This window comes from Eschscholzia californica, unplaced genomic scaffold, assembly GCF_041429995.1.
Source record: "Eschscholzia californica isolate CP2 unplaced genomic scaffold, dmEscCali1.0.p SCAF_6, whole genome shotgun sequence".
In the NCBI taxonomy this organism is placed as follows: Eukaryota; Viridiplantae; Streptophyta; class Magnoliopsida; order Ranunculales; family Papaveraceae; genus Eschscholzia; species Eschscholzia californica.
In genome coordinates, this window is record NW_028238483.1 from 27,625,136 (window position 1) to 27,648,884 (window position 23,749).

The 23,749-nt window shown below is 34.8% G+C and overlaps 3 protein-coding genes and 1 long non-coding RNA gene across 6 annotated transcripts; 3 read left to right on the top strand and 1 right to left on the bottom strand.

Moving 5' to 3' along the window:
• Positions 1 to 1,498: 1,498 nt before the first annotated feature.
• LOC147533103 (P-loop containing nucleoside triphosphate hydrolases superfamily protein) lies at positions 1,499 to 10,550 on the top strand. Of its 2 annotated transcripts, XM_086650311.1 has the most exons (28): positions 1,499 to 1,839; positions 1,989 to 2,051; positions 2,181 to 2,341; positions 2,546 to 2,695; positions 2,790 to 2,942; positions 3,055 to 3,308; positions 3,491 to 3,672; positions 3,754 to 3,878; positions 4,107 to 4,143; positions 4,275 to 4,366; positions 4,451 to 4,567; positions 4,649 to 4,762; positions 4,911 to 4,997; positions 5,101 to 5,296; positions 6,159 to 6,259; positions 6,354 to 6,446; positions 6,528 to 6,641; positions 6,733 to 6,930; positions 7,137 to 7,208; positions 7,278 to 7,359; positions 7,451 to 7,482; positions 7,582 to 7,667; positions 7,777 to 7,848; positions 7,939 to 8,166; positions 8,322 to 8,466; positions 8,817 to 8,909; positions 9,102 to 9,704; positions 9,787 to 10,550. In XM_086650311.1, the coding sequence occupies exons 3-28, from the start codon at positions 2,210 to 2,212 to the stop codon at positions 10,141 to 10,143; spliced, it is 3,915 nt and encodes a 1,304-aa protein (XP_086506437.1). In that variant the 5' UTR covers positions 1,499 to 1,839; positions 1,989 to 2,051; positions 2,181 to 2,209; the 3' UTR covers positions 10,144 to 10,550. The 2 variants fall into 2 exon arrangements, with proteins under 2 accessions (XP_086506437.1, XP_086506439.1); XM_086650313.1 differs by lacking the exon at positions 1,989 to 2,051 and having other exon boundaries at positions 1,665 to 1,839.
• Positions 10,551 to 12,135: 1,585 nt separating this feature from the next.
• On the top strand, positions 12,136 to 15,111 carry BETA-UP (beta-ureidopropionase). Its single transcript, XM_086649033.1, has 6 exons — positions 12,136 to 12,426; positions 12,924 to 13,031; positions 13,123 to 13,311; positions 13,398 to 13,625; positions 13,724 to 13,948; positions 14,603 to 15,111. The coding sequence occupies exons 1-6, from the start codon at positions 12,286 to 12,288 to the stop codon at positions 14,966 to 14,968; spliced, it is 1,257 nt and encodes a 418-aa protein (XP_086505159.1). The 5' UTR covers positions 12,136 to 12,285; the 3' UTR covers positions 14,969 to 15,111.
• LOC147533105 (uncharacterized) lies at positions 12,766 to 13,868 on the bottom strand. The gene is made up of 2 exons (XR_015227888.1): positions 13,734 to 13,868; positions 12,766 to 13,495 (listed from the first exon to the last, which is right to left on the bottom strand). It is a non-coding gene; the product is annotated as an uncharacterized LOC147533105 (long non-coding RNA).
• Positions 15,112 to 19,778: 4,667 nt separating the features above from the next.
• LOC147533106 (uncharacterized) lies at positions 19,779 to 23,044 on the top strand. 2 transcript variants are annotated; one of them, XM_086648639.1, is made up of 2 exons: positions 19,779 to 21,062; positions 22,458 to 23,044. In XM_086648639.1, the coding sequence occupies exons 1-2, from the start codon at positions 20,585 to 20,587 to the stop codon at positions 22,505 to 22,507; spliced, it is 528 nt and encodes a 175-aa protein (XP_086504765.1). In that variant the 5' UTR covers positions 19,779 to 20,584; the 3' UTR covers positions 22,508 to 23,044. The 2 variants fall into 2 exon arrangements, with proteins under 2 accessions (XP_086504765.1, XP_086504764.1); XM_086648638.1 differs by lacking the exon at positions 22,458 to 23,044 and adding an exon at positions 21,191 to 22,020 and having other exon boundaries at positions 19,860 to 21,062.
• The last annotated feature ends 705 nt before the right edge of the window (positions 23,045 to 23,749 follow it).

Genomic DNA, 23,749 nt, shown 5'->3' on the forward strand with positions numbered 1-23,749 from the left:
AAGTAAGTAGGGTGAAAGAGGGTCTCCCTGTTTAAGTCCTCTAGAGGGAGTGAAACTTGGTCCTGGAATTCCATTAAGGAGCACTGAAGATGTGGAAGAGGATATGCACTGTGAGATTAGAGAACAAAAGGTCGAAGAGAATCCTAGTTTAGTGAGCACATCAAGCAAGAAGGTCCATTCAATTCCGTCAAAGGCTTTTGACATATCCAATTTAAGCCCCATGTATTTTTGGTTGCATTTCTGAGTCTTTATTGAGTGTGTGATTTAAGTGGCTAAGATGATGTTATCTGTCCCATGTCTGCCATGAACAAAAATGAGGGCTAATAAAACTATCTAGGTGTGGTTTCAGCCTATTCACAAGGGATTTGAGAGATAAATTTGTAGGTTGTATTGCATAGACTGATAGGCCTGACGTTCGAGGGAGTAACAGGGCTATTAATTTTTGGTATGAGAGCGACGTTAGTGTGATTTATCTCTGGTGCCAAACATCTAGTGAGGAAAAAATGTTGAACCATAGCCACAGTGTCATCTGAAACAGTTTTCCAATTTTGATGAAAGAAGGATGGTGAGTAGCCATCACGACCAAGAGCCGTGTCTGCCTTTAAGCGCATCTCCAATGCAACACTCAATCTTAGAAACTCCGAGTGCCACTTAGGATTTTTAGAGTTTTTTCTTAAAAATCATCTCAAATGCAACACTCTATTTGGATCTTTGAGATGACGTGTCGAGAGTGGAATAGAGTGTCTTCTTGAGATATCTCTAATTGTCCAACTTATCAATATTTGATTTTCAACCAATAGTAATCGAGTATTCTATATTTTCTAAAATAACTAATTATTTATTTACAAAAATAGCTATGCCACATAAGTAAATAAGATAAGTTTAGAGTTTTGTATTGGAGACAAAAAAAATTGAGGATCTCTATTAGAGCATCTCCAATGTAAAACTCAATCTTAGAAATTCGGAGTGCCACATAGGATTTTCTGAGTTTTTCTTAAAAAATCATCTCCAATGCAAAACTCAACTAAGATCTCAAAGATGATGTGTCGAGAGTGGAATAGAGTTATCTCAAGAGGACACTCTATTTTCAGAGTGTCCTCTTGAGATATCTCTAATTGTCCAACTCATCAATATTTAAATTTCAACCAATAGAAATAAAGTCTTCGTATATTTCCAAAATAACTAATTATTTTTTTTACAAAAATAACAATGACACGTAAGTAAAATAAAAGAGTTTAGAGTGTTGCATTGGAGACATAAAAGAATTGAGGATCTCTATTTTCGACACCTAGGAGTGAGAATCTCAATTAGAACTTGACAAATAGGATGAATAGAGATATTTTTGAGTTTTGCATTGGAGATGCTCTTAACGTCTCCTAATAGTGAGAATCTCAATTAGAACTTGACACATAAGATGAATTAAGATTTTTTTGAATTTTGCATTAGAGATGCTCTGTGATGAACCACTTGAACTACATAGCTCAAGGGAAGTTCAAATAAAAAAGGAAATACAAGTGGATGGATTTCTAGATTTCTAGCCGCATTGATATAACATCTATTAACATGATTCACATCATTTTTAGAAGGGTAATTCGGTCATCATCCTAGTTCAAATTTGAATTTACACACGTGTAAAGATAATTCCAAAAAGTCTCACACGTTCCACTTTCGTTTAATTTGAATTCGGAAGCAAATGCTTTTCCCCAACAATTTAATTCCCCAAATCTATTTTCTTCCTTCATTACACCCCCACCTCCTCCAACGGACCAGAAACAAAACCCTATTTTGATCCATTTTCAAAACCGATCCTCAATCATCTCCTCTGTTCATATCCAAAAGGTAGAAATCTCAGATCTGACTAGTAGTTGATTATCTCTCAATTTCTAAGTAATGAAATCGTTTTTTTGTTTTCATTTTCAAATCCAATCATCGTCTTCTTTTTCTTCTTCCTAGCTCATTTCATATGAAATCAATGTTTATATTTTTAGGTTTCGGACTGGCTTCTCTTTATCTTCTTGAATTCTCAATAACCGATTAAAGATCTGAAACTCGTATGTGCCTCTTACGATTTTTATTTTATATCTCGTACTGTTAATTTGTTTAATGGTAAATTCGTTTCCTGAATGTTATTAGATCGATTTTCTTAACTTGTTGTTTTCTTTCTTTGGATCTGTGTTAAGATTTTGGAGTCGGTGCTTGATTTTCCGGCATGGAGTCAGAGGTGAAAGGGGGTTCCGCCGGTGAATGTGTTAGAGTTGCTGTCAACGTTAGGCCACTCATTAATCCAGAGCTTCTTTTAGGTTGTACGGACTGTATTAATATTATATCAGGAGAACCGCAGGTACCTATGCTTCTAACTTCAATCTTCATTTTTTAGTGTTGGTTTCATTTTGAAGAGTTTTGCAAATAAAGTTCTTAATATCATTTTTGTTTGCAAATGTGATTGTTGGTTAGTGTGCTTGAGATGATGTTTATATGCTGAAGCTAGTTATAAAATTCATACTGTTAATTTGAACATTGATTGAGTTCTTCTTTACGCACGTAGGTGCAAATTGGAACACACTCGTTCACGTTTGATTATGTTTATGGTTGTACGGCCTCTTCTTCATCAAGCTCAATTTTCGATGACTGTGTTGCTCCATTAGTTGATGCTTTATTCCATGGTTATAACGCTACAGTTCTTGCCTATGGCCAGGTATTTCTTTTTCTTCCTTTATTGTTTCTCTTGTTAAGTTTGAGATGTCGGTCTTAAATTTATAGTCTGAGCTATTGTGTTTTAACTGATGCAGACGGGCTCAGGTAAGACTTACACAATGGGAACTAATTATACAGGAGAAGCCAACTGTGGTGGTATTATACCACAAGTGATGGACACTATATTTACAAAAGTTGAAGAGATGAAAGAAAGTACTGAATTTTTAATAAGAGTTTCATTTATTGAGGTGAGATGGTCTCATTTGTCTGCTTCATGCATGTTATATTCTTCTTGGGAGTTGTCGCTATATGGCTTATAAAATTTGTCAATATTAAACTTGTTTTTTCGCATATTTGCAGATTTTCAAGGAAGAAGTCTTTGATTTACTCGACCCGAATTCCACAGTTTCCTCAAAAGGTGAAGGGACTTCTCTTCCAAAGCTGGCTGCACCTTCAAGAAATCCTATACAAATTCGGGAAACAACAAATGGGGGGATTACCCTAGCTGGTGTGACAGAACCCGAAGTTCGAACAAAACAAGAGATGGCATCATTCCTATCTCGAGGTTCAATATCTCGAGCGACTGGAAGTACAAATATGAATAGTCAATCGAGGTTTGAATACTTAGTTGTTGGTTGTTATGTGATGGTTCAAACCTCTTGCAAAATTGTATTTGCATCTTAGTTACTTTCTGTTCATCATAGCATCTACCATCACAAAGTTTTGTAATTTGTCGGCTGACACAAGTGGTTGTCTAATGTACTCTTTGCTTTTGGTGTTTGTCTTTGTTTTGTAGTCGTTCACATGCCATCTTTACAATAACGATAGAGCAAAAGAGAAACACTCATTGCTCCAGTAATGGAGCCATTAGTGATGATGTTGGAGATGATATATTATGTGCAAAACTTCATTTGGTAGACCTTGCTGGTTCTGAACGTGCAAAACGGACAGGAGCAGATGGGCTGCGTTTGAAAGAAGGTATTAATAATTCTTATAGTTTATTAAACTTTCTAGTATCCGTCCCTTAAGTTGTTGTCTAATTGAACACGATTTCTGCAGGTATCCATATCAACAGGGGATTGTTGGCTCTTGGTAATGTGATAAGTGCCTTGGGAGATGAGAAGAAGAGGAAGGAAGGAGGACACGTTCCATATCGCGATAGCAAGTTAACACGCTTACTACAGGCAAGTATTTTGTTTTTTGCATGGTGTTGTGTTATTTTACGTTTATAGTTATTCACACTGGGATTTGCTATTTAGGCATTAAGCAATCTAGGATGGACAAATTTTTGCATATGCACTAATATATATGTCTGAATGCAAAGTACTTGTTATGTGATATATAATTGACATAGACTTCGTTGAAATGAAAATTATGGTTCTATATTCTAATGTTATGTTTCGGTTTTGCAGGACTCTCTTGGTGGTAATAGTAAAACTGTCATGATAGGTAAGCTTCTTTAGACATTTTCTTCCCCAAATCAGTGAAGTATAAGTTAATTTCTATTATTATAGTTATTCTCGTGTTTCACATGTTTTAAATTTTCCATTGTACTTATCATTTTAAATTATTGATTCCAGCTTGTGTAAGTCCTGCGGACTCAAATGCCGAGGAAACCCTCAACACTCTTAAGTATGCCAATCGTGCTCGCAATATTCAAAACAAGGCAGTTGTAAGTATCATTCTTGAACAAGAGACTTTTTCTCTTTATGGTGTCTTTCTATTGTATTGTCTGTTAACTGCAGTTATGTGGCAGATAAATCGCGATCCAATGACAGCTCAGATGCAGAGAATGCGGAGCCAACTTGAGCAGATGCAGGCTGAGCTTCTTTATTTTCGTGGCGAAGGTGGTACAACCTATGAGGAACTTCAGGTATAAAATGGATGGACAAGTGTTGGTATATGCTGTTATTCTTACTTGTACAACTCACACAATTATATCTCACTTTTGCAGATCCTTAGGCAGAAAATATCAGTCCTTGAAGCAAGTAATGCTGAACTACATCGGGAGCTTCATGAACGCCAAAGGACATGCGAACATCTAGAACAACGTGCTGTGAATGCTCAGGTTTGTGTAGCTTGTTTAAGCAGTTTGTCCTTTTAGTTTGTGTATATTACTCGAACTTGCTGATGACAAATTTATCGCTGTTTGAGTAGATCCAATTTAGTTAATTAGTCTGCATACTTGGACTCACTAAGATCAAATAACGTCTCAGGTTGAAAAGGATAAGCTGATAATGAAAATTGAGTCTGCCAAAAGTGGAAAATCTTGGTCTGAAATTGAGTCCAGTGATGTAAACAAGGTTTGACCAAATTACACATCTACCTTAAATATTTTCCGTCATTGATATGATGCAAATGCTGGAATGTTATTTTTTTACCTTAACTTAAGGGCTCGCATTTCAGGATTGTGATTTAATGAGGAGTTACGTGTCCAAAATTCAAGCTCTAGAAGGGGAGCTTATGAGGTTGCAGAGCTGTAATGCGTCTGCTCGTGCTGGTTTTAACGATTGCCTTGATTTGGAGGATGATGCACTCCATCCAAGAAACCCGTATCTTTTAGAAGCCCATGATGTATCATCTGAATGTGATGGTAAAGAAGGTGAAGCTTTTAGTAGGCTGTTATAACTTATAATACAAGCAAAATGACATCTTTCTATTAAAATACGCTTTTAGGCCCCAGGGTGGTTTTCTCTCTCACAAGGCTGGCATATGCCTCAATGCAGAAAAGGCGTAAAATATTTTTCTGCAAGGAAAATGACATAATTATATAAAAACATAACATAGTTTTCTACTTTACTACCGTAATACAAAGTCTGGAGTGTTTAATTAACAAAAATACTAACATTTTTATATTTCAAAGAATAACAGGTGACTTTAGATATACACGTTTATTCCCTGGTTCAAATACGTATGCCTGTAGGCATCAGGTGACCGCCTCGCCTTGAACGTTTTTAAAATATTGACCCCTTTACATAATGGTACAAACTAGATTTCTAAAATGTGAAATCATCCAACATGTGTATTCATTCTTACTTATATCTAGGCTTATCTTGTTTTTGCTCATTATTTTGAATTCTGAGTATCTAGCGACATAATGTGTTCTCGAACATGCCGAGTTAATATTTCCCCTAAAGTCCTAATGTCTATAATTCTTTTCCAAGTCAAGCTATCATGAGATCAGGAATGCCAAATAAATTGGTAGTGTATGACAGGTTTCCACAAGTTCTCCACTATCCATAACATCAGCTTATGTAATGCTAAGACTTGTTGTCTAACATTTAACAAAGTAAGTTACTGTACTCAGGACTTATGGTGCAAGAGTATACTCGTGTTTGGGTGTTCCCATTAAGGAATTTTTATAAAGTAGCATATTTAGCTACTTAGATGTAGATATTTGTCGGATTGGTGATTTCAAAAACTTTAAAACAAAATGTGAACGAACATTGTTCAATCTGTGGCAGGTGAGGCTGAGGTAGTTGAGAAGGAACTCGAACATTCTTCCCTTCAAGATAAATTGGACAAGGAACTCCAGGAATTAGACAAGAGATTGGAGCAGAAAGAGGTATCGACTATTACTCTACTACAATCAGGGGTTTATGCTCTTTATTTCTGTTTTATAGCTTTGCTAATTGCTATATCTATCTTTCTTACTGAAGGCTGAAATGAAACGCTTTGCAAGTACATCAGTTCTCAAACAACATTATGAGAAGAAAGTACAGGAATTGGAGCATGAGAAGAAAAGCTTGATGGTGATTATATATCCTCGAACATATTTTTGATATTGTAGGATATTATTGATACAATTTTTTCTAACTTGATGCATTTAACAGAATGAGATTGAGAATCTCCGATCAAACCTTGCTAACATATCTTCCAATTCTGGTGATGGGGCACAAAAGCTGAAGGAAGAATATCTTCAAAAATTGAATGTCCTCGAATCGCAGGTAGATCATCAATTAGTTCAAAATCCAATTCTTTTCTTTTGATCTGGAACACGTCTTTTATCTTGTTTAATTTTGTTATTCATTTGTGCAGGTCTCTGAGCTAAAGAAGAAGCAAGATGCTCAATCACAACTCTTGAGACAAAAACAAAAGAGTGATGAAGCAGCCAAACGGTTACAGGACGAAATTCATAAAATAAAGACTCAAAAGGTGCAACTACAACAGAAGATTAAGCAAGAATCTGAGCAGTTTAGGATGTGGAAAGCGGCAAGGGAGAAGGAAGTCCTTCAGGTATAACTAATGAATTTTGTAGTTTTTCATGTCTTTCCAGTGATCCCCTATGCTGAACTTATCTGTTCAGCTGGGAGTTAGATTGGTTATTCTCACTAGTAATTCGTCAAAATATTGATAGATCAAGCTTACTGACTTCTCAATCATAATAAGTCATGTATAAATTTTGTACCGCGAGGTCTAACTGCAAATTCTTTTCTTAATAGCTCAAGAAAGAAGGAAGAAGGAATGAGTACGAGATGCACAAGTTATTAGCTTTAAGCCAGAGGCAAAAAATGGTAAACTCAACCTGCACTAATCATTTAGAGGATATTATTTGTTTCTGACACTACGGTTTTTCATGGCAGGTTTTGCAACGGAAAACTGAAGAAGCTTCAATGGCCACAAAGAGACTTAAGGAGCTATTAGAAGCTAGGAAGAACTCTTCACGTAAGGATTTATATCGATGTACTCATGCCTTATATATCAACGTGCTTCATTGTTTTGATTTCAATTATGGGATTTTCATGGCTTTAAACAGGTGCAGCAAATGGGAATGGTCCCGGAATTCAGGTGAGAGAATAATTTATTTATATACTACTTTTACTTCGTGGACTGGTTTGGGTTACTAATAATAGTACACACTGATATTATATACTATTTCATATGCAGGCACTGATGCAAGCACTTGAACATGAGCTTGAAGTTGCCGTACGGGTGCATGAGGTCCGTTCTCAATATGAAAGACAGATGGAAGCGTAAGAACCCATTCTCTTCCAGTATATGGGTACCTAGTTTTATGATATCATAGTATCTTTAAAATGTTTAAGGAGGATAATCTTGACTCTGGCTTTTGTGTTTTTCTAGGAGGGCTGCCATGGCCAATGAAGTTGCAAAGCTAAAGGGAGAAGCTGAAACTCTGAGGCAGAAAAAAATTAGGTATGTTTTTTTTATAGAAGTATGTGTGCTTTTATAGCCCCTGGTACTGAAATCCAACTATTTGATTTTATACAACTGTAAATCATGCAGTGACAGCCCTCAGATAATCTCTCCTGGTGCTAGAAACTCGAGGATTTTAGCACTTGAAAATATGTTGGCTTCTTCTTCTAGCACTCTCGTGTCTATGGCATCACAATTATCAGAAGCAGAAGAGCGTGAGCGTCTCTTTGCTGGCAAGGGTCGTTGGAATCAAGTGCGAACTATTGCTGAAGCTAAACAAGTGATGAACTATCTTTTCAATTTAGCATCCTCATCAAGGTACAATTCTCTTGAAGACATTTCAACTGCGATATACGTTTAACGTTTGGATGCAGTAGTACGCCTCTTAGGACATTATTCATGTCTGAGAACTCGTCAAACTAATTGTAACCTGTACTTTTTGTATTTCTTTCTCCCATCTCTTCCATTAACAGGTGCCAATTACGAGACAAGGAAGTTGAAATTAAAGAGAAGGATTCTTTGACTAGGGAGATGAAGGAAAATGTTGTGAAACTCAGTGCCTCGGTTAGGAACTTGGAACAACAAAACAGAGAACTTGTTCAAAGAGAGAAATTGCAGGTTAGAAACTTATCTTTAGGTCTCGTTCCATATTTGCGTAAGTAGCCGGCCAGTAAATCATTTCTCAGTTCCGTGGAATACTTACCAAATGAAAAATGTACGTCATCATAACTGTTTGGATATACAAACAAGTTACGGTTTAGAAATTTTAGGGGCATTTTAACTTTACGATCTTAACTACAATTGATTTCTTGTGAAATGCATACTGAATTATTATTTACTCTGTTTATTCTTCATATATCAAGTTTCTTCTTCTGATTGGAATAGAAGATCACTTGTTATATTTGTTGTTTTCACGTTATTCATTTTGGATTCAAGCTGACCAGAGTTTGGGTTATGATTTGGATCAGAAATTACATCGTAAAAAAAGACGCATTGAGCAGGCAGGAGAATCTGTTTTAGACATGGAAAATATCGACGGACACATATATGACCTGCGCAAGGTGAACTCTTTTTATCTCTATTTATGAATCTTTTTTCTTTTTCTTTTGTTATATCGATTGTCTATTGTCTTGTTTAGGTTAAAGTGGAATTGATTGAAGGTTGTCCCGGGTGTCTAGACTCTAGTATATACAAGGACTAGTTTATGTATTGGTTGTTCTTGTCTAACTGTTAATTCTTTTATCTTATTGTAGAATCCTCGGAGCTCTACTTTGTTTAACTTTGCTGGATACAATGCTGGGTTATTTGAGGACATGGACACTTCTGATTCAGAAAATTCAGTTTACGAACCTGAGACAGCTGACGAGGAATGGGTCGAATCTAACAAAAAACTGGTTAGGAAAAGGGGGTCTAAAACAGGATCTGGTGGACCAACATCACATCCAATAGATCATCTTGGTTCTGGAGAAGTGGTTTCAGATACCTCAGTTGAGGGTGGAACTAGTAAGGCAGTAAAACCTCCACCTAGCTTATGCTGCTCTTGTAGTAGATATTCTTCGTGTAAAACAATGAAGTGTGAGTGTCGAGAAGCTGGAGGAACATGTGGAGAATCCTGTGGATGTGTAGCCAGTAAATGTGCAAATAGAGAAGCTAATAAAATGAAGGTCGAATCTAATGATTCATCCAACTCAGATGAGATTGAAGGAGGAAATATCGACGATATTGAGAAGAAAAAAGCTCTTGTAGCTGAAGGTGCATTACTACTGCAGAGGGCATTAGCTGAGAAACCCACTTCTGAGGTGAAACAAGAAGGTGAGGTTCGAAGGAAGCCGTTATCTGACATTGGCAACACTGTGGTATGTCAAATACTTTAACTCTAAAAAAATTGGTTTCTTTTTTTTTTTTTTGTTATCTAACTGTTTTGAGCTACTCATGCAGGCAAAAACAAAAGATTCAAAACAGACTCAAAGGAAAAAATGGCGGAAATCAACTCTTCAGATTGTTCCAACAGCTGCACCAACACCACTACCACCTGCACCACCATCTGCGGCGACTGAAACCGTTGAAGCTACTGGAAAGCAAGGGAACAACAAGGTTGAACATCAAGATATTCCTTCGAAATTACCTCGCGCAATGCGTGCAACAACAGGAACTAACAATCCGTTTAGAGAGAGAAACAGTGATAAGGCGGGCGAATCACATGAGAACAAGGAAGTTGGTGTAGCTAGTTCAAGAATTCCTACTTGGCAAACGAGAGATAAAACTGCGGAAGAGAAAGAGAATCATGGTATCTGAATTCAATGAGTAGTGCCCATTTCCTGACCTATATGAAGAAGCTAACAGCCAAATTTATTCTCTGGAAGTTCAAATAGGTTTTCTTGTCGATTTTTTCGTCGGAAAAGACCTAAACAGAAAACCTTTTGACATTCGAACAAAAGTGAGCAAGCTCGTGTACCTTTTGTAATCATCATTCAAATACGCCCTCTTTGTCAGGTTTTTTCTGGTAGAGAATGATAAGAGCCGTATCGATATCTTGTGATTGTAATTTAATGTTTGTAGGACATTGTTGATGTCCTGAAAATAGTTTGTTCTAATTCATTGTTTATTTGTACTTGTCAGTTTGAATTTGAGAAGCAATTTGAAGTACCAGTTTGATAGTTAAAACTGAATGATGTGATGAAATTCATTGCTTTTGGAGCTAATATACATGTGTCCTTTATGTGATTAGAATTGTTTTTCTTGATCTTGCTAACAGCTGTCTTGAATCTTCAACAAAAAAAAAAAAAACATCTGTCTTGAAGAAATATAGATTCTCAGAATCCTATTCTATAAAATATAAGTTTCTTGCTCGACAATAATTGATCGGAAATGATAAACCTCTTAAAAATGTTACTTTAAAAATTAGGTATTGGAATGCAGATTTTATACTATTTTTTGATTAATGACTGGTTTATCACTACGGGCAACAACTTTATGATAATAATAATCAAAGTTGCTGTTTTAGTAGTTATTTTGTGTGAAGTTTAATTAAGGGGGGGGGGGGGGGTAGTGGAGCAAGACTTTCGCGGACTCTTGAGAGTCCGCGAAAGTCTGAGGCATTCAAATCCAGACATTTGAGAGTCCACGAAAGTCTGAGGCATTCAAATCCAGACATTTGAGAGTCCACGAAAGTCTGAGGCATTCAAATCCAGACATTTGAGAGTCCACGAAAGTCTGAGGCATTCAAATCCAGACATTTGAGAGTCTATGAAAGTCCGAGGCATTCGATTGTAGACAAAATATGTCTCAGACTTTGGTGGACTTCATAGTTTGATGAATTTGTGAAGGATTTGGGACAAATTTGGAAGCCAAAATGTCTTTCAAAAAACAATAGACATTTGAAGTCCATCATGTGATCAAACAACAATAATAATATTAAAATAATAAATGTCTTCCAAATGTCCATCAATGTCCACAAATATTCACAGATGTTTACGAAAGTCGAAAAATATATTTTTGAAATGTTAGTATAAATATATTATTTCATGTGATTAAACAATAATAATAATATTAAAATAATAAATGTCTACCAAATGTCTATCAATGTCCACAAATATTCACAGATGTCTACGAAAGTCGAAAAATATATTTTTGAAATGTTAGTATAAACATATTATTTCATGTGATTAAACAATAATAATAATATTAAAATAGTAAATGTCTACCAAATGTCCATCAATGTCCACAATATTTACAGATGTTTACAAAAGTCGAAAAATATATTTTTGAAATGTTAGTATAAATATATCATTTCATGTAATTAAAAAATAATAATAATATTAAAATAATAAATATCTACCAAATGTCCATCAATGTCCACAAATATTCACAGATGTTTACGAAAGTCGAAAAATATATTTTTGAAATGTTAGTATTAATATATTATTTCATGTGATTAAATAATAGTAATAATATTAAAATAATAAATGTCTACCAAATGTCCATCAATGTCCACAAATATTCACAGATGTCTACAAAAGTCGAAAAATATATTTTTGATTAGCACAAATATAATATGTATTACACATTTTGTCAATGGACTCAAGATCTTAAAATGTCCCCAGGACATTTTGTCTATGGATCAAATGTCTTGAAATGTCTATAAAGACATTTTGTCTATAACTCTCAATGTCTTGAAAATGTCTATGAACACATGTTGTCTATAATAACTCATCCGAAATGTCTTGAAATGTCTACGGGACATTTTGTCTATGAAAGTCTGTGAAAGTCCCGCTCCACTACCCCCCCTAACTTTCTCAAAATACAAAAATATTAGTATCATTAATCAATAATTAGTGATAAGATGATGTCAGCACCACCCGCCATATTAAGATCTCACTCTATTTTGCTTTGATCTTCATTCTCGTTCTCTCTCTCTAAACTCTAATTAAGAAAAAGATGAACAACGGAGAAGAAAGAATTGTTAGTAAAAATGGAGAAGGAGAAGAGAAATCGAGTAATGGAGGAAAGGGTTCCATTTGTGGGTTCGATTCTCTTCATCAACTTTTAAGTTCCTCTCTTGAACCTCAACTCTTCCAGGTACAGTTTCTTTTCATTTTCATTTTTTTTTTTTGTAAAGTTAGGGTTTCCTTTATCTTCATTAGATTAGGGTTTCTAGCTTGAATCACAACTTTGTGTTTGTTCATAGTGATTGAAATCCTCTAATTTTAGTGAAATATATGAGATTTTTACCCAATTTCATGTTTCTTATTTATTTATGTAATAATATCAGCACTTAAACACCTTGATTTCTTCTTCTATCAGATAAAAGAAAATTGGAAATTTTGATTAATTTGTTGAAATTAGTGAAGAAACATACGACTCAGTTAACAATTTTTCATTAGAGAATCATATAAGCAATTGGTTTTCGTGGTGTTCTTGATCTGAATACTTCTTTGGATGTTCATATTATTTAGTAAAAATTTGTTGGTTTTTTATGAAAAAGAATTACAGAAATAGGTAGGTGAAGTTTTGGGTAATTCAGTTTTTGACATGCAAATGATTATATATCTCTTCTTTGACTTGGCATCTTGTAGGAAGTAAACCGATTGCTTCTTGGGCTGAATTGCGGAAAAGCACTTGAACCGGTTGTTCTCCCGGAATCTGCAACTCATCTTTCTACTAACCATGATTTTGACTTGAAGGTAAATTATTATTTTCAGCTCTATAGGAGTTCTACCTCAATACATTGTGAGTTTCTACTAATTGATCCCCAACTTTCTCAAACATTTACAGGCTTATAGCTTTAATGCGGACAAGGAGGTTCTTCGAGAACCTAGAATTGTTCGGGTTGGTCTCATTCAAAACTCTGTTGTGCTCCCCACTACATCACCTTTTTCAGACCAAAAGAGAGCCATTTTGCAGAAAGTCAAACCCATAATTGAGGCTGCAGGTTCTTCTGGGGTCAACATATTATGCTTGCAAGTGAGTGACCCTATGCGATAACAAACTGTTATGGATTTTTTTCCATCAAAATCTAGGTTTTCTTACACTTTCTAGTATGAGTCCAGGAAGCATGGACAATGCCCTTCGCGTTTTGTACTCGGGAGAAGAGATGGTGTGAATTCGCTGAGCCTGTTGATGGGGAATCGACTCAATTCCTGCAAAACTTGGCACGGAAATATAATATGGTCATTGTAAGCCCAATTCTTGAGCGGGATGTGAATCATGGGGAAACTATATGGAACACTGCTGTTATAATCGGAAATCATGGTAATATAATTGGGAAGCATCGTAAGGTAAGATATATGAAGATGTAAAATACAACTTTCCCAGTTAACATATATATCTAACTATTGGCATGGGATTTGTATCTTATACTGATTTTCTCTGTCAGAATCACATACCAAGAGTTGGGGATTTTAACGAGAGCACATACTATATGGAAGGAAACACAGGGCATCCCGTCTTTGAGACCGCTTATGGGAAGATAGCAGTTAATATCTGCTATGGAAGACACCATCCTCTGAACTGGATGGGATTTGGTTTGAATGGAGCTGAGATTGTCTTCAACCCTTCTGCAACTGTTGGAGAACTCAGTGAACCCATGTGGCCTATCGAGGTTTTACGTCTCACCTTTGTCAAGTTTTTTGCATTCTTACATGTCTAATGGATTTCTCTCTTCTTTTAAGTCTCTATTTTATGCTTATTGAAAACTTTCGAAAATGACCTAATCCTAGTTAGCAGATATACTTCGGAAAATGTCCTAATCCTAGTTAACAGATATACTTCGGAAAATGTCCTAATCCTAGTTAACCAATATTGGTTTCTTGTATATCGCATGGACTGTCTCAGACAAAACAAACAGTGCAGTGATGTTACCATTTAGTTTGGTTTGAATGGTGTGATAACAAAGCAGATCTTATATACTTATTCGTTTTTCAATAACTTAGTACAACGTTGACGTTGAAAAATCTTCTTGGTGAAACATGAAGTGGTGGTTTACAGTCACTGGCTACTGCTATCTATGCTCAAAGTCCGAGACGTGCTTTTCCTTTTTTCTCCTTGTCAATGCATTTATTTATTCAACGGTGCTACATGGCCCGAAAATTATGGCTGAAAATGGTCTGACTGCTGATGTGGCATGCTCGTTTTCTCCTCCTGACATCCTGTCAGCAGTCGGGCCATTTTCGGGCCAAGTATCATTTTCCTTATTTTTCTACTTTGAGTTGTAAACAATTGGTGAATCTAATTTTTTGAGTTTTGGGTTTCTCAGGCTCGTAATGCTGCAATAGCGAACAGTTACTTTGTGGGATCAATCAATCGTGTTGGAACAGAGGTATTCCCAAATCCATTTACTTCAGGTGATGGGAAACCTCAGCATTCAGATTTCGGACACTTTTACGGGTCAAGCTATTTTTCAGCTCCAGATGCTTCTTGTACACCATCATTATCGCGTCATAGGGATGGGCTGATCATATCAGACATGGATCTCAATCTGTGCAGACAGCTAAAAGATAAGTGGGGATTTCGTATGACTGCTCGTTATGACTTGTACGCAAATATGCTCGCCCAATACGTAAAGCCAGATTTTGAACCTCAAATCGTTGGAGACCCACTATCAAAAAAAGGATCCTCATAGATGCACACCACAAGTTAGGGTTGCTTACCCACTTCACATCTATATTGTATTTTTTCCTTTCAGTAACCAGTAATGTGAATTTAACCTTAATCTACAAATGGTTTTAAGTTCAATAATAACTAAATAAAATCAGTTACTTTCAATGTGATATTGGTTTCTTGTATTTGCATCTAGGAAGTATATTCGGCTTTTGCGAAAAAACTGAGACAACTATCTTGATTAATCAAAACTGCTATAAGATATGTGATATGTGTGACATATTATATAGACAAATGTTGTGTGTTAGAGACTGTCCATTAATTGGGAATTTGTTGTCTTAGGGTTAAGTGGCACATGTGCGAATCACACATGTTACTTGAACATGTGTACAATGTATAAGCCAAACAACATACACACATATACACCAAGAAGCATGTGATGTTCCAAGTGCATAACCCTAATGAGACAATGAAAGTAGGGTCACATAGACAAGTACAGCTTTATTTTTTGCACTCTTGTGACATTATGTGGGCGCATTTATTCCACATTTTATAACCCAATTTCTTAATCCTTATCAAAGGAAAATTGTTGGCTCCACCTCAACCCCCCTAAAACAAAATCTTCTATTAATCATGTCAAATCTTTCATCTTACAATTATTCTCAAGCCAATAATTGAGATATGTACTTTGAATTGTTATTTACACATTATATGTCAGATACTAAAATATAACCTCATTTTTATTCCGACCAACGAAAATATTATTGCTTAAGTTAAACCGCATAAGTATACACCATACATGTGGCTAAACTGCACAAGGATACGTCAAACCTGTGAGTCTTGCAATTGCGTAGTTAGAGATTTTATAACGTGAAATTTCAGAAAAGATAGAACAAGTGGAGTCCCATAAACAAGGTGAATTTTCCCTACAGTTGTTTCAATTCTTGTTGTAAACTATAGAACTGATGATATTTGTATATATTTGGTTTATTGTAGAATTCTAGAATAAGTATCTAGTTTCCTAGTTTGGTACGCTTGGAATGGACATTAAACCGATAATCAGTCGGTTGAACTAATTAAAGTTCTCATTAGTAAAATATAATTCGATAGAAATTTTGGATTTAAAATGTTTTACACAAAAATATCCCAGAAAATGGGAAGACAAGAGCCCTATAAACTTGTACATAAATTGTAATTCTATTATAGTTTAGTTTGTTTTTTAAAAAGTGATTAAATAGACCCCCTAAAGTACATGAAAGTTTCTCAAAAATAAAAAAACAAATGTACACGAAAGTTGCCTCCTTGCCCACCAAACCAAGGCACTCTATGCCTTTCCTTTTTTTTTTTGTTGAAGAATGCACTCTATTTTCTTAGAAGTTGCATGTCTACAACATCAATTGAAAAAAATGTGTAACAACTACCTTCCTTTTATAATTCTGCGAGTTTAAAGAAACATCAGAATAAAAGAATATTTGGAAAGGGAGAAACATTAGAACAATATCTCATTCTAGAAATCAAAAAGTTGATAAACTTTGTGACGTTACTGATTCACATAATCAACAACGACGTAACAATATGTGATCCTAACATAATGTAACACTCAAAATACCTTTCTGCATCGTGTCTTCCTCTTATGTATGGTTATTTTTCAACTTTCCATTCATCTAATAATATGGTCATCTCATGGGGTTGGTATGTGGTCCCAATAGCATGTCAATTACATGTGACATAGTGAGCAAAGTGTTCTGCCCTAATTAAATGATTGAACATATAGTATATCCTTTCACAACACAACCAGAAACTAAATATAATTGTAGCAAGACCACTTGATTAGAAGAGAATCAAAACAACATAACAATGAACTATTTTGTCATTATCAGGTCTTTATTAGAACAAGACCATTTGGCTAAAAGAGAATCAAATTAAGAAAATTCTAACTAATTTTCATTATCAAGTGGAGTAGGATAATCACATCGGTCCAATTACATAGTGTTGTAGTTAAACTAGTTTTGCATCCCACTAAAATTTATGAGGTACGAGGATGGATAATTGGAGACGGTAGTTGGATTCAAGCATTATTTCGAGTAATTTATAAGTGTAAATAGTATAATCATATCGTGATATTCTGAGGAATAGTTTTTGTGGCCTTTATAATTACTTAGATGGCACTTTAGATGATAGTTTTTTATCAGTGTATGTGAATGATTTTGCTGTTATCTCCTAAGTTTTATATGTAAATCTTTAGTCATTCCCTTTCATCTCTGAATAATGACTCTTCCCTGAAATCATTTTAGTTCGGCAATGTGAGAATAGTCCCACATCGGAGAATGAGTATCTAGCAACCAGTAATATAAGGTCTAGATACTCTCCACTCATTGTCAATTGGTTTTGAGTTGGATGACCACAAACTTAACATGTAGTACCTTTCCAAATCAAAGTAGTTAACTATTTTTCTTTCATTTCCTTCATCTCCTTTTTTTTTTTTGTAGAATTTGACTTCGAAGTACGATAGTCATTACAATAGCGTTGATACGTCAAAGATGTGAAAACACGGTAACTGCCAGACCAAACAAGAACATGTCTAAAGCCCAACTAAATTATGGCCTAAAGTCCAATGATCGAATTCGAGACCTCCAGGGACCTTTGGAGTATATGTCAACCAAGTGTTGTCTTTCATTTCCCTTATTAACTCTCATTTGCACCAAAAAATTTTCATATTCTATATTAGCATCGGAAAATTGATGTCCACATTCCCTTCTCACTTTTTATTTTTATTCATCTCTATAAACTTCTACACAAGTGCAAGTAAAATTGTTGATGTAATGTGATACAAATATATATTTTTCTAGAAATTAACTACGATGATTCAAGTTCAACAAACTATAAAATCAACTTCATCTGGAAATCGAACCTAGACCTCCAAGGTTCTGGAGTTTATGTCAACATTATCGACCACTTAGACAATCAAATGTTGTTTCCCATATAATATCATAATATATGATGTAATAATCCTAAAACATAGTTAAACAATTGTCTTCCAAACAAAATATAATGATTGAGTTGAGCTCACTAAAACCAACTGGTAAGATTTGAAGTATGTTTTTTTTTGAGACGATCGGCGTTAGTCGTTACAAGGAATTGATACATCATTAAGATGTTAAGCACGATAATCGCCTAAGTTAAACCAATAATTAAAGAGGCCTAAAGCCCGACGACAAAGAGCCTAAAGTTCGACAACATCTATTTTATTTTAGTGCCTAAATTACATGGGATAAATCTTGGTGATAAACTGCTTCCACCGAGAGTCGATCCCAAGACCTCATGGGCTTAAGAGGGTGGTGGACAGAATTGAAGTATGTTGAGACGAGTTATTCCAATTTGGCTCCTAATTTATGACTAGTTGTAAATTGTTGTCTCCATATTTGTTCAATGTTTTAATTTGGCACAAAGACTATATTTTATCTATCTATCTATCGAAGTTTGAAGTTAATTTTATTTTCTTTTTCGCCCCAAATTCAAAGGCTTTCCTTTTCTATCCTTCGCTCAACCTCATCGGAGGAGTCTTAGAAGAAGTTGTCGACAAACTGCTAGTGGCTATTGCTAGTGAACTTAATTTCTTAAGAAACTTATTATACTTCTTGTTTTCATCAACACCATCACCACCAATTCTCTCTCTCGCATCGAGAAGAAACTCTAGTGTGGGTTACTTCCTGATGAGAGTGAGAGGTAAATAGAGAGAAATTGTGGTGGTAGTCGTGGTAGTGGTGGTGGTTTTGATGAAAGAGAAAAATAAGAATTCTAGAAAAAAATATGAGTGCAACTGACAATGGCCGTCGGTTGTCTACCAACGACCTTTTTGGCGACTCTTCAGCCAAGTAAGAACGAGGGAAGGATAGACAAGACTCTTGAGATACAGGTGTAAAAGGGGACCAAATCGAAACGCTGGACAAATATATAACCAAATTTGGGAGTTAGATATAAATTGGGGTCCAGATTGGAACTAACCCTATATTCTACAATGACAGGCTTCAAATAGCTCAATTATAATAAGTCAAATTAGTCAATATCATGACTCTAATCATTGAAACTTAGACCATTCAAGAAAATCTGACCGTCCAAATTTATACTAGGGTATATCCCGTGTCCTAGGGCACGGACACTTGTATCAATCAAATGTTACGAAATTTATTGTTATATTTTATTAAGAGAGAAAATTTTTTATTAGTTATTATTTTTTTGTTTCTTTTATATTAAATTAGTTATTATATTATTGAGAGAGATATTTTAATTTCTTTTTAACCATTGAAATTTATTTTGTTTCTTTTTTTCTTAAATTAGAATTTTTATTTCTGAGAAAGAAAGAATTATTATTTTTTAAATAGGTAATTTTATTTCTACGAAAGACTATGTTTTAAATTTTGAGAAGGGCTTCTAGACAATATCTTTTATTAAAAAAAGATTTTTATTTCTAAGAAGGAAACGATTATTATTTTTTAAATAGGTAATTTTATTTCTACGAATGACTATATTTTAAATTTTGAGAAGGACTTCTAGACAATATCCCTTATTAAAAAAAGATGTTTGTCCCAGTCATCGTTTTCCCTTCTATTTTATTATATAGATTATGATTGAAATTTATTTTGTTTCTTTTTTTCCTAAATTAGTTATTTTATTTCTAAGAAGGATACGGTTATTATTTTTCAAATAGGTAACTTTATCTCTACGAAGGACTATATTTTCAATTTTGAGAAGGGCTTCTAGATAATATCCCTTATTAAAAAAGATGTTTGTCCCCGTCATCGTTTTTCCTTCTGTTTTATATAATAGATTAGAGATTTAAAATACCATCATTTCAACCATTACATGCTGGTTCCTTTAAATCCAAGTTAATAGTGGCTTCACTTTAAATGCTTATAATAAATAATGAAGAAGAAGCTGACGATTGAGGAACACTCAACTATAGAGAAATTTTAGAGTTTTCAATTACTTCTCTTTCTACTTCCAAATTCTTCTCCGGGATTTTCTCAACACTAAATTTTGTTCTCCTTCTTGTTTGGATTCTGATGAACACAAATTAGTTTTCAATTTGATTTGGGTCGATTTCTTTGATATTACTCAAAGATTCAACAAGATAAATGGATTCAATAATTGGGATTTCAGTTTTAATCTTTTGGGTAATCTTTTAGTTCTTTATAATTGATTGGTTTGAGGGATTTGGGTTTGGGTTGTGTTTAAAGGAAACAAGAAACTATATTACGCTTCTGATAAAGTTTTCTCTCTCTAAAAGTTAACTTCATGAGTTTCGTGTAGTGTTGTGTTTTAGGGTTCCGTTTTCGTATTTGCTCCTTTTAGGGAGTAGTACTAATTTGAGCTGGATAAGGTTAAGAAGAGAAGAAAATTCGTTTTTTTTCTTAATATACTTACTGGGTTTCGATTTTCTTAGTTGAGAATCTGAGATATTTTCGGTTCATTATCTTAATCAGTAAACGAATTTGGGTATTTGATTCTATCTTATTTACTCTCAAGTCAATTGGGTGTTTCAATTCAATCAAATTCTCTAGTTAGTTCATAATTTGTATACCCATTTTTGCTAATCTGTTCTTTTGATCATAATCAAATTTGGGTGAAAAATTTAAAAATGGCAATTGCATTTACTCGTCTTTCATGGTTGTTTTGGAGTGGGAAGAATCGTGAGCCTACTGTTTCAAGTGGGTCTTCTTCTTTAAACAATTCTTCATCAGATTTAGGTTTGGGTATGAGAGAATCAGATAGTGTGAAGTTTTCTTCAGTTAATGGGGTTAAAAGAATGGCTTCAACATCTAAAAGGAGTAAGAAAAAATGGCAAAGTAGAGAAGAAAGGAGAATTGATAGGGAATATGATGTGGTTTTGGTTCCATCAGATGGTGGATGTTTATCTGGTTCTGAATCAGATGGTTCTGATTGGTCTATTGGTTGGTTGGAACCTCATGCCCCTGATTTTCAGAGTGATGATGAAGGAGAGAGTAGTTTTGCTGTGTTGGTTCCTTGTTATGGTCGTGGTCGAAACGAGGTTGTGGAGAATTCTAACCAGTTCTTGGAAGCTATTGAGGAGCTCAAAGAATATGGATATTCATCTGGTAAGACCCATTCTTATTTGAACTTATTTGATTCCTAATGAACAGTATATGTTGTTTGTATTTTTCGTTAGTACTATTGAGAATGATGTTGAATACTTCCATGATTGAGTTTCATAATCTGAAGTTAGGTTACTGCTGGTTACCTGGGTATCAAATGATTTCGTTGGAAAACAATTGGTTTGTTTCAATTATGCTGATTGTTGATGATTTAGTTATGAGAAACTTCAGTATGGATTGTTTTAGATCTAATACAAACTTAGGGAAGTAGGTTTTACATAATCTTTACAACCCTTTACTGAACAGTTAAAGAATGGGAAACTGAAGTTTCTTAATCCTTTCACGATTGCTCGAACCAAAAGAAACTATGTAAGGATAATTCATGGTTCCCATCTTTTTGGAAAGCATTTGGTTCATATTCAATTCCTCTATCCTTAGAGCTATTCATTTGTATAAGCAAAACGGGTTATTTGAGTTTATAGCTTCACATCGTTAAACAGAAATACAGGTTAACCATGTCTATAGAATGCACGTACAGTTGGATGTATGAAGCTCCTTTTAGAGCGATCATGGTCTCCTTAATTTCCATCAGTCACTCTGCGTTCTCCACTCATGAGATTATGTTGTTATCTTCTTCCTTGATCAGTCTTAGTTCTCCATGGTTTCCCCTAGTGCTAGTACAAGATTCGTGAACTTTCCGTCTTAGAGTTTTATGAGTTTTGCTAGTTATAGTCCTCTTGTAGACAACTCTATCAAAGTTTACCTGATATTATTGAAGTTCCATTAAGGTTACTGAAGTAATTGAAATCAAGACAAGTTGGCAATTCTATCTACAACCGAAAATCATTCTAGTTGCAGAATTCACTTCCATTTCTTGCTGTCCTTTCTTTTCTCATCAATTTTGTTTTCTCATTTTCATCTCAATCTATTGGCATGATCGTATTTATCAGCGGGCAATGGCTGAAATCTATTATTTATCTTAAATGGGTAGTTCCTCGGACTGTTTTTGTTACCCAAGTTTTTGTTTCTTCGAATGGTATTTAGTACTCTACATAGAAGTTCGTTACATTTTTATTCTTTTTGGCGCAAATTGAAGCCCTAAGTGTGTCAATTTGTCGATCCTTTTTCATCTCCTTCTTACATTGATCTCATGTTCAGTAATTTGGACTGAGCACCATTCTCTTCTTCTTGGTTTTTGCACATAGAATTCTCAGTTCTTGCATAGTTGCATTTTCTTTGATTTTTCATCTTGATGTATAAACTACGACGGAAAAACATGAAAAACCAATGCCAACTGAATTAGTTGTTTTTCGTATACAACTTTATGATCAATAGTGTTCTGATACCACGGCCTATTAATTCCTTTCTCTGAATACTCTATAAATTTTTCTGTTGTAGAAAGCAAGAAGGTGGTAGAACAGTGGCTCTCTTCTCTTCAAAGCAGCTGATGTTTAGAGCTGTGCTGATCGATCTACACTCATCTTTTATCATTAGTTTCATCTATTCTAGCAGATAAAAGAACCCAAAAGACAGAGACGAACTCACAGTTTTTAAGCAGTAGACAGTAGAGCATTTGAAGATCAACTTTTGTTTAAAAATAGGTACTATAGTTTATTATTGCCCTTCTTTTGATTTAGAGTGACTCTTTAAGGAGATACCATTTAATTATTTATTTGATTTGTGCTTCTATTGACCCTCCATTGTTCCATCCTGCTCTGAAGTATGGAGGATCATATAGAGAGGTGGAAAGACTAAAGACTAACTTCACGCTCTCTCGTCTCTCTCTCTACCTATAAATATATAATGGCGATGGTAGTTCTTTTGTACATTGGAAGCTATCTTCCTTCGTCTTGCTACTACTGTAAAAAAAAATATTCTATCAAGAATGGTCCTGTTTAGTTTTATTCACCATCTTTTGTTTAAAATCTGGTGTAAATAAACACTTTTATGTGTATAAATCTATTAAGCATTCATCTGTTTTCTTCTCTTTTGCCTATGTATGGGCATTGGGTATTTAAATTTATTTCGCATTTCTTGCAAATTACTTTTTTTTTTCCTTTGAGATGAGTTAGTATTTCTGTAACTTGAATAATAAACAGAGTAGAACTGCTCTAGTTTGTTTGCTGGTTGCTTTTCACAATGCAGCATGAGAGACCAGAGGATCAATGATGTGAGCAAGAGGGATCATGTTTTTCTCACCTAGCCTCGTATTGTTTATGAAGATCATTTAGACATGGGTTGCATAAGATACTACTTTATCTTGCATGATAGCTAGTTTTTTCATACGAGTTTGGCGCTTAGGTTGGTCGAGTGGGTATACCTAGGGTGGTCTAGAGCAAAGCCTATGTCAGAGAAAAAAAAATGTATAATATGCAGCTGCTATGATAGGACATGTGTTGTTCTTGTCCAATTGGTCAGAAACAAATGTATTGATCAAAATATTTGTTTTTGTCTAATTCGAGTATCTAATCCCCCCGAGAGTGTCAAAAAAGACCATTTTAGATTGAAAAAATAGAAACACAAGGCTGAGGACAAGTATAAATGGATTAAGTGCCAACAACCTTTGCTTAGAGTGGTAAGAGGTTTAGTCTTCTACATCAGAAGTAAGGGTTCGAGGCACGTTAACAATTCAAAAGAAAATGGATTAAGTGGGACCTTCATTGGACTATTTAGATGTGAATAAGCAAGGG